General features: G+C 42.3%; 1 protein-coding gene across 1 annotated transcript in view; it reads left to right on the top strand.

Moving 5' to 3' along the window:
- Positions 1-102: 102 nt before the first annotated feature.
- Positions 103-10,699, top strand: part of MOB1B (MOB kinase activator 1B) — a 55,751-nt gene continuing 45,154 nt past the window's right edge. The window contains exon 1 of the mRNA XM_020876459.2: positions 103-374. Within this exon, the coding sequence (XP_020732118.1) occupies positions 361-374 (14 nt within the window). The 5' untranslated portion in view covers positions 103-360. The remainder of the gene's footprint in view (positions 375-10,699) is intronic.

The following is a 10,699-nucleotide window of genomic DNA, read 5'->3' as shown; positions in this document are numbered from 1 at the left end:
GAGGAGCGGGGTGGGCGCCCTCCGTTCTCGCGAGAGCTCACAAGGTGGGAGCAGCGAGGGGCTGGGGACCAGGAGGTGGGGGAGCTGCGCGACGGCCCTTCTCCGGGGAGCAGGCGAGCGGCCCTTTCCCCGCCTTCTTTTCCTTCCCCTCCCATTGAGTGATTCAAGCCGTGCGCTTCCCACTTCCGCCCCCTCTGCGAGCCATTGGAACTAGCGAAGCCAAACAAGTTGCGGCCGCCGAGCAGCTGGCGCTCTCCGCCTCCTCCTCATCCTCTCCTCCTCCTCTTTGCTCTCCAGGCCTGGCCGCCGCCGTACCGAGGCCCCGCGACCGCCGAGCCCGCAGCCCAAGCCGCGGCCGACATGAGCTTCTTGTTGTGAGTAGCCAGGCCCCGCGCGCGCCGGCTTTGTTCAGGCGACCTGGGCCGCGGCCCCCGCCCGCCTGGCCCCGCGCCGGGCGGGTCTCCAGGAACCTGTCCCGAGCGCTCGCGCTGCCTGACCGCTGCCGCCTCCCGGGCCGGCTTCGAGCACGCGGGGAGTCTCCAGCCCCCAAGGACGCTCTTTATCCCCGGACCCCGAGTCCCGACAGCCCCGATCGATGCCTGCGGCCGCGTTTCTCCACCACCCCGTCCTCTCCTTTCGCTCTTCTACTGCGTTTGTTTGCACGCTCTACGGGGATACCTCCCACTCTTCCGCGTGACCAGTCCCCGAGACGTGCAGGGTCGCCTGTTTCCATCTCCCCTGTCCGTTGCTTTTTTCCTGGATCCCAAGCACAGAAGATAGAGCTTTATTTTAACCTGTCCCCCTAGGATCCTTTTCACTCCCCTCGTAGGTTTTAGGAGTGGGTAAGTTGGGGCGACAGGTCTCGTGGCTGTAACACACTTAAGGCGGCTGCCGGGTCGGGATCCCCTGGTGACAGTCTGGGGTCTTGGGGATGGAGCGCCTGGCTTTCTCGAGGTGCCCCTCCTCCCCGCGTGCTCCCCTGAAGATCACGGGCTTTTATCTTTCCAGACAACCACCATATAGGGTCTGGTCGTGTGCCCTGGGTTGATTAGGTCCGCTGGGGAGCTGTTTTGCAAATCATTTGTAAATGCCAACTCCGCGTCACATTTAGTGCTGGTCATTATTTCCCTTACTTATCGTTTATTGCAGACGAGTTGAGGCGGATGGATGGGAGTATGGTGGCAGGGGACAAGCCTCAGGTCCTCTGAAAACAGGACCTTGCGCCTTGGGGGACTGCTCTTTTGAAGGCTTGGTTGTGATTCACCTCTGTTTAACCTGCCGTTAGAAAGCTAGTAAAAATTCGGAGACTGAAACCCACCCCATGTGCTCTTTTACTGTTGTGGAGAAAATTAGCATTTAAAGGTTTATTTTTTGTCCCAATTTTCTTTTCCTGCCTCCCATGATTTTTCATCATCACACTGACACCTGAATCCTGCGAATTTAACTCACCCTTATTTTCACAAGCTTATATCTAGAATATTAATCCTTTTTAGGATGTTTAAGCAAAACTGAGATATCACAGAGGCTAACAGGCAGGTTAGACTTGCTAGTATTTCTGATATGCACAGGGTAATGAGGGGCCTGGCTTGTGTCAACCTGCCTTAACACGTTTGAGCTTGTGAAACATCTTTCTTAGGCTCATCCTGGAAGTTGATTCTGAGTTTGTCAGCTAGGTAGTACTAGATAAGAGGACTGAGTGACTTCATAAAAATCTTCATTTCCTATTTTAGTTTCAACATATCCAAACATCTCAGCTTGAAACTTTTCATCTTGAGTATTTTTTTTTTTACATTGCTGATGTTTGATTTCTTCAAGAATTTAAAAGCCATCTTTGAGATAGCAGTGTAGATGATGTCCTTGACTGCTTCTGATGGGCCTTTGTCTCTGAGAACTCATGGCTAACATTGGCTGAAGCAGGGAAGAACCATATTTGGCTGAAACCAGGAGATAGAGAAAGTTTTGGTGGTATTTTCTGAGTATAAATACAATAGTACCTTACTCTTCTGTGGCTCAGTATTTGATAATTACAGAAATGCTATGAACAAGTTCATTTTCCTGAAGCATATTAGCTACATAAATCATAAGAGAGAATCTTGCTGTAGCTAATGTATGTAGTACATGGGCTTTTCATGGGGCACAGTGGTGAAGAATCCACCTGCCAAGCAGAAAACATGGGTTTGATCCCTCTGTCTGGAAGATCCCCTGGAGAAGGAAATGGCAACCCACTCCAGTATTCTTGCCTGGGAAATCCCATGAACATAGGAGCCTGATGGGCTACAGTCCATGTGGTCACATAGAGTCTGACACAAATTAGCTTCTAAACAACAAGAATTTGGAACACAGTTTTTCGGTCAAGTCACATGTAACGGTTAATTAATTCTCAAAGTATTTTGTCTATGTGCTTGACTGTCCAAAAAAGTTAATCTAATATTTTTGGTTTTGATTTTCATCCACTAGTGGTTTTAAAATATGAAGTAGAGAAATATTGATAATTATCAGAAGTGAAAGGACAAAGTTTTGGTTATTATCTATTCATTATTTGGTGTAGTTTCCTGGATTTTATTTCTGTTCCAGCAGATAAGCAGAGAAAGTAAAGTCAAAGCTGCACTTCAGGAGTTAAATACAAATATTTTCCCCAGTTCTTGGAAGCTTGCTTGTAAAGCTGCCATAAGTGGATGAAGGTGAGGAAATAGGGCAATGTGAGATAAGCATATGAAGGTGATGACTCGTAACTTTTGCAGGCTGTAAGACAGAAGGAAAGAATTATCGGTTTAAAAAAATCATTCATATGCAGGCACTGGTGTAGGCACTGGGAATCATTTCTGAACAAAACATGAAAATTCCTGCTTTAGTGGAGCTTATTTTCTGGTAAATGACCGTAAACACTGATCATCAGTACCTTTTACAGTATGGTAGGAGGTTGTAAGTGCCATGGACCAAAGTCCCTGATAAAGATGTTTTAGATAGGAAGTGAAGTAATTTTAGGTAATCCTCAGGGGGGATGTTTAGACACTCTGCAGCAGTGATACCTTTGTGTAGCTCTTATACAAATGGCTCAGAGTAAATTTGCACTTCATATATGAATCTGACTGGGACAAAGCTTTGGTTGTGCTCCATATTGGCCTGTGTGTGTCTTCAAATTTAGCTAAACTCCCAGATGGTGCATACAAAAACTTTACAGGAACCTAATTTAACTTTGTAGACTCAAATCTTTAAACACATCCTTAGCACCTGCTGTGTGCTAGGCATTGTGCAAGATGTGAGACTCCAGAAATGGTAGACAGTGTATAAATAGTCATCTGTAAGAGATGCTATGCAAGCCCAGGGATCCAGAGAAAACAGAGCATTTTGTCCTGTCCTTTCATGGAAGAAATGATGAATGGGAGGTATAACAGGAGTTCTCTAAAAGGGGAAATGGGAGATTTCAGTCAGAGGAAGCATCAGGGAGGCATGAAATTGCCCATGAATTCTCCATTTTGTTCAGGTTTGTGCAAGAGGCTGTAGAATGTGGGACCTGGATGGGATCTTTCAGTAACACAGCCTACTCCCCTCATCTTGCTCAAGTGGCAAAATCCCAACTTCAGGTTACTCGCCTAATTATTGGCCTGGTTAGATTCAGAACACAGTTTTCTTGATTTAGTGCTTTTCCTATCCTGACATTTTATGAGTATAAAATTCAGGGAGATGTAGGATCAGAGTGAGTTCTTAACAGTATCATTCAACAAATATTAACATATAGTGTGTTCTCTTTTTTTCTAGCATTTTTAGACTACAGGTCTCTTCTGACATGTAATTCCACTGAAACATTTGACTAGGAAAAATGAAGTGAAAGTCACTCAGTTGTGTCTGACTCTTTGTGACCCCTTGGACTGTAACCCACCAGACTCCTCTGTCCGTGGAGTTCTCCAAGCAAGAATACTAGAGTGGGTTGCCATTTCTTTCTCCAGGGATTGAACTCAGACCCAGGGATTGAACTCAGACCCAGGGTCTCCTGCATAGCAGGCAGTTTCTTTACAGATTGAGCCACCAGGAAAGCCCCCCAAGGTGTAATTTCCTAATGTAAGACTACTCAGTTGGAACAGAGTTAAAATAAATATAGTTAACTTTAAAATGGAAATTCATAGGAAAGGTGGTTTAGGAACGTGAATGAAGAAGCCAAACCTGTTTCTGTATAGGAAGAAACAAAGAGGTTGAGCAAGGAAGGGAGAAAGGAAAGAAATATTTATTAAGCATTATGGTGGACAACTGCCATTTGTGTTTTCAAAAGAATAGTAGTTTAGGAAAGGGGACCCAGGTTTTCAGCTGTGTTAATATCTGTCTCTCCATCTGTCTCTTCTGCTTCTCTCTTCTCCTTTCTTTCAAAGACCCATCCACCCTACCTATCCCAGCATCTTTGTTTTCATTCAGATGATTTGACTGATTTTAGTACCTGAACATCCTTACCTATAAAAGAAATTCAGAGTAAAATAACCTAAGTGCTATGTACCAGGCACTAAATGCTTTAAATAAGTAGTTTAATAACAAATAGGAACCTCCTTTTTACAGATGAAGAAACTGACAAAGAGAGGTTAAATAATTTGCTCAAAATTATGTGACCAGTCTGTGGGGTAGTTGGAATTTGAATCCTGGCAGTCTCAATCCAGAGAACCTGCCTCATATTACCTTATCTATAATTGATAAAATTATATGAAAAGGTGGTATTCAGATGGGCCTTGTTTTTCAGAGAAGTTTTCCATTACCAGGTATTAATATCTCATACTGTTAGGACTGTTTTCTGAGGTTCATCAAGAATGTAATGGTGGAAGAGAAAATAGAAACCTTTAAATTTAAATAATACTTTAACATTATTTTTGACTTTTAGTGTAGGAATAATACACATTTTGGTGAAATCGCAAAATACTGATAAGAAAAGGAAGAAAATCAAAATCTCTCATAATTGCACCTTCAGAGATAGCTATTGTATTTTGTGATGTCACTTCCTAATCTTTTCTGTCATGTTTTGTTTGTATATATTTAAAAATATACAAATGGATCTCTACTGTGCATAGATCAAGTTTTTCACTTGTGAATTTTTTATGTCAGGTTATTACTGCAGCATCACTTTGAGTGTTGGTTGACCAAGTGTTACGTAACAGTTTTGTTGTTTGTCAACCCAATTAAATATGGCATGCTTGTTTTGCAGAGGGAATTGAAGTCAATTTGGTCATGTTTTCAGAACTATAGTTTTGGGAATTGTGACTACTTGGCTGGCCTTTGTTTACTTTTACCATCTGATACAGAGTTGCATTTGTTTTACATTACCGAGTGCAAAATAATTACTGTTTGATTACTTTTACCATTAATGATTTTTTTTGGATGTAGTTGAAGAGTTCTTATACCTTTAGAGTTTTGGATATATGAAAACACATGTAATAATTCTCTTTAGTTATATATCTGATTAGGAGGTATTGAAGCAGGGTTTTCCTGATGGCTCTATGCATAAGGAGTCTGCCTGCAATTCAGGAGACACAAGAGACTCTGGTTTGATCCTCGGGTTGGGAAGATCCCCTGGAGGAGGAAATGGCAAACCCCTGCAGAATTCTTGCCTGAAAAATCCCATGGACAGAGGAGCCTGACAGGCTTTAATCCAAAGGGTTATAATTAATATTTAATATTTTTTAGGAGCTATTTTGAGACTATATACCTTATCCCCTTCCTCATTCCATTTTCACTTACAAGTTCTGATATCTGTTGAAATTTCTTTTCTGTATTATTACTATGATGCTTGACAATGTTCTCATTCTATCACTGCTTTTATGTTTATTATTTGACACTTTTACTGTAAGGGAGCCTTTATCCTTTCCATTAATTGGTTTATTTTTTAATATCAGCATGGGCTCATGGGTTTCTATTTTATTTAATGAGTTAATTTTGACCATAGCTGATTTTGGTGCTCAGGCTGTCTCAGTTTTGGCTAGTGGGAGTCCTCTTCAGGCTGTCTTCTGGGTTCCTTTGATTCGTTCCTGTCTTTCTCTGAGCACTCCATTCATTTTGGCACCATCAGACATTCCAGGTTTATCTTATACTTTCCATGCCTCAACCCTGGGACTGACCATTTCCCTGAGGGCCTTGGTTCTAGCCAGCAGTGGATAGTATTTGGGAACCAGAATTTAGGTGATAGGTGTCCTCATTATGTTTTGCTGCTCCCGGCCCTCTCACTGGACAATGCTAGAAAAACCCATACCCACACGAATTTAAATCCAAATACTTTTTCAGTGTCTGTTCATCTGTGTCGAATGAGTTCACACTAACACTTGCAGTTCTGAGCGCAGGTTCCTCAGAGTCTCATCCCTTTATACGTCTTTCACTTCCTCCTCTGTCGGTGAGAAGCGTGGCTCTTACACTCAGCATACTGAGTTGTTCTGACCACTCTGTCTGAAGCGATTCTCCTAACTCTGCCTGGCACCTCTCTTGTGGCTTGGCCTCCAGCTGTCATCCGGCCGCCATTACTCGTCTCCTGAGCACGTGTGCACCCCCACTTCGGCCATAATAAGGGTGGAAGCAGTCTGATACTCTGTTGTGTATGGTATGAGTGTGATAGTAATCTATTTCCCCGTGGATCCTGTGTTTAAGACTGATACCTCAGACATGTTGGGAGGATAGTTTATCCTGAATGTAAAAGTTCTAGCTCAATAAATTGTAGTTCCATGTAGCAGTGATATCTAGTTTGTTGTCAACATCTCAACAGTGTGATGGTTGCTTGTAGCTGTTCTTGTTTTTTATAACCATAGTCATCATTTCTGATTACTAAATCGGAGCCAATTTCTATAGGTTTATTATCATATGTATTAGTGCTACTTTGATTTTCTGAAATTAGAACTTAAAAGCAGGAGTTTGAAGGTAAATAAACATATTTGGGTAATAGTCTAAGAACCTCTTAGCCAGATGGCCTTATTTTTTATTATTTGCAGTGGAAAGACTGGGTCTTATTTTATTGCTACTATTGTTTTTATCTTTTTGCCTAAGTTCTCCTGTTGTTCTCAAACTGAAATTTGATGAGAATAGTTTAATAGTTGTAGTATTGGGTATTAATTTTTGTGTGTTTCTTTGTAGGGATAGTTAATGGGTTTAACTTAAATACTTTCTTATTATTCAGTATAAACCTAGAATAAAGTAGAAGTAGGAGGAGTCAAACTCTTTTATGACAACTTTTCTGGAGTCTTGATGCCCAGATCATGTTCGACAGATGGTCAGCAGCATGACCCCCTCTTTAGAGAATCTGTCTGCTGGTGGCCTGTAGCTTTAGATTTAACTACTGAAGTGGCTCTTTATTTAAAAACTCCCCATTGGTTATAGGTTTTACTCACATATGCCTGGCTCCATTCTCCCTAGCCTTTCCTCAAACCCTGCCAAATGTTCAGCTGGTTCTCTTAGTTTCAACTCTTAGAAATTGCACTTTTGAGCCAGTGAACAGCAAACCAATTTGTCAAAACTGAAGTTTCTCAAGTGGAGCACAGCATTGTTTGGGGTACTGATGCTGTGTCTCCACCCTATTTGTTAAGGACTCCCGAAGGAGTCTTTATCTGTCAGACTGCTCAACCTTTAAATCAATCCTTTCTTAAACTTTTCAGGCTTTTAATTTGAGAAATGGCAATTTATCAAGAACTGAAATTTTAAAAAAAGAATTTTTGTTTCAGATTATAGTGAGAGCCAAACTATACCAAAAAATACAATTCTAAGTGGCTAGACATTGGGAAAGTGTTCCTCAGTTGAACTGTACTAATTTTAGCTTTTGCTCAAGTGGGAGCATGTTTATGAGGTGTTGGGACTGTATTGTCAAATGATAACTAGGTTCTAGAGATACCTTTACCTTTTTTTGTCATTCAATATTTAAAAGAAAGTATCACTGTCATTTAGCACCATTGGGACAAAAGGTTACTCTTGACCCTCTGGTGACAGAAGGCTGGGATCTCCTCCTGGGCTGAGGGGATCAATATCTATATATAACTCTTGAGAAGTCTACTTTAGACAAAGTGTGGATCTTTGGATCACTTAGTGATTTTAAAAAGCACCTTCAAGTTTGAGAAGTTTTAGACAATAGGAAGTGGAGTTTGTCTGTATATTAAGTTAAATGATTCAAAATAAAGAAGAAAATTCTTTGGTGTTCAGCATAACACTACCTCTGTCCTTCAGAGACTCTGCGAGGCCCTGACAAAGATTCTTTACTTGACCACACTTTGGTCAGGTCTTGAACCTTCTCCTAGGCCTATCTGTGCACTTTCTTGTAAAAAATCTAGCTTTCCTAAGAACCCTGCTGGTCAGTTTCACTAGAATCCCCTACCACCCTCAGAATCTGATCTGCTTCTTATCCACCACCGTCCCTCAGGTAGTGTCTGATCATGTTGGCCTGTGTTCAACAAGAATCCTGTTCAGTTCAGTTCAGTCGCTCAGCCTTGTCCGACTCTTTGCGACCCCACAGACTGTTAAGAAGTCCTGTAAGGTCAGTGTAACCAGGACCGCCCCCCAACCTAGCCCCGCTCCCCTGATATATTGTCTTGATAGTTTTTTTGTTCACCCCTGCACCCTGCTCCTTGGTTATAAATTCCCACTCGCCTCACCAATGCTGTATTGGAGTTGAACTCAGTCTGTCTATCCTACTGTAAAATCCCACTGCAGTGGCCCCTATACCTACCTGATTGTTCCTGAGTAAAATCTGCCTTACCATTTTTAACAAATGTCAGTGAATTTTTTTTTTCTTTAACAGTCCTCAAGGTTTAATTCTCTGGTTGTATTTACACACTTATAATTATTTATAATTATTATTTAAGGTCTTTTCCTCTTTCCTAGACTGTAAGTTTCATAAGGTTTGTTCACTGTTTTATTTCCCAGCATGTTAGTACATGCTTGGCATGTACTTGCTTGGCAAGTGTGTCCTCAGTATATAAATATTTTTGATTAACTGTAGGTTGTCATAGAACAGTGGCTTATGAGTGAGGAGACCTGGGTTTTAAGAGTCTTTGATCTGTCACTGGCCATGTGACCTTGGGCACATCACTTAATTTCTTCTGTTTTCTCTGTTTACTGGGGCGAGGGAAATGCCTGTGCCATTGGGTAAACGTGAGAATTAAATGAGAGAATGTATATGGAGGTTTTCAACAACCAGAGAGCCCTATACAAACAATGTTATCCTTGCTCATGAAATTCCCAAGCCAGTATGTAAACTCTTTCTGAATTCGAAATTTTTTTAGCTATCTTAGCATGGTATTGCTGAATATTACGATAAATATTTATTGGCATCTCCTGTCTGTAAAAGCAGAGTGTTATTAGCTGCTAGTGGCAGGAGAAGAAAGGTAGGGGTTCAGAAATAAATAAAATGTGGTCTCTGTTCTCAAGAATCTTAAAATTGGAGACTGGCATGTTAACATGGATGTGCTCTTCAATAATTTTTTTTTTTAATTCATTGGTTTGAAGTCCATTGGTTAATGAGATTATTATTAATGTCCCATTGAGTGTACAAACATCCTTGTGTGAAATAGAGAAGCATTTATAAAAGTTGGGACTTCCTAGCAGTCCAGTGGTTAAGACTCGGCACTTCCAGTGAAGGGAGTGAGGGTTCCGTCCCTGGTTGGGGAACTAAGGTCCTGCATGCTGCATGGTGGCTAAAAAAAATTTTTTTAGGTGGGTCTGGTATGTATGTGCTGCAGAAGTTTTGCAGATATGTGCTTCTGTATTTTTAAGCAGAGGTCGTTCCTATGAGAATGGGTTTGAGGGACCATTTTGCTTAGTTTAGGCACTGCTGCTTCTATTGCTCCATTCTAACATCACATTTTATGTTTTTGTTTTGGCTATTCTGCAAGGATTGAGCCCAGGCCGTGGCAGGGAAAGTGAGCCTAACCACTGGACCTCCAGGGAATTCCATGGCATGGTGGGGAGGATGGGTGTGTGTCTGTCTATGTGTTCTCTTCTGTTTTTTTGGCTTTGCAACGTGTGGGATCTTAGTTCCCCACCAGGGATTGAACCCACACCTCGCTGCATTTCAAGCACGTTATCTTAACCACTGGACTACCAGGGAAGTCCCACATTGTGTTTTTTTAGTACGGAAAGGAGGTGGCTGGAATCCTTTGACCCAATTTTTTTTCTGCAGTTCACTTGGGCATCTCAAGTAGAGATTGGAATGGGCTGGAAGGGGTTGGCAAAGTCCCAAGGCATAGAGGGCCCTCATGATAATGGTGTTTGTTTACCACTCCAGTCTCCTCTGCTCCTTCCTGCCTTGTCTATCCCTCCACCCCCTGCCCACTCGATTCCCTCCCCATCTCCCCACCCCGAAGCCCATTTACCCGTTTATTCCCGCTTCTTTCAACGGACATTTCTCCCAAGCCAGCCTACCTTTGTGAAATGTCGTTCCTGTTGTTCTGGCTGGACTGCCCTTCTCCATCCCACCCCTGTTTCTTTAGTTCAGGCATGCGTGCATGCTCAGGCATGTCCAACTCTTTGTGACTCCATGGACTGTACTTACTAGGCAAAAATACTAGAGTGGGTTGCTATTTCCTCCTCCAGGGGATCTTACCCACCCAGGGATCGAGCTGTGTCTCCTGTCTGCTGCATTGGCAGGCTGATTCTTTCTGGAGCCAACTCATTTTCTCTGACTTATGCTTCCTTCCCAATTTGTTAGATATCATGTCAGTGTCCTCCTCCACAGTCCTTATTATAGCTGGTATCA

Source organism: Odocoileus virginianus, chromosome 29, assembly GCF_023699985.2.
Source record: "Odocoileus virginianus isolate 20LAN1187 ecotype Illinois chromosome 29, Ovbor_1.2, whole genome shotgun sequence".
NCBI classification, from domain to species: domain Eukaryota; kingdom Metazoa; phylum Chordata; class Mammalia; order Artiodactyla; family Cervidae; genus Odocoileus; species Odocoileus virginianus.
Note: the sequence above shows the minus strand (reverse complement) of the source record. Positions and strands in the feature narration are given on the sequence as shown.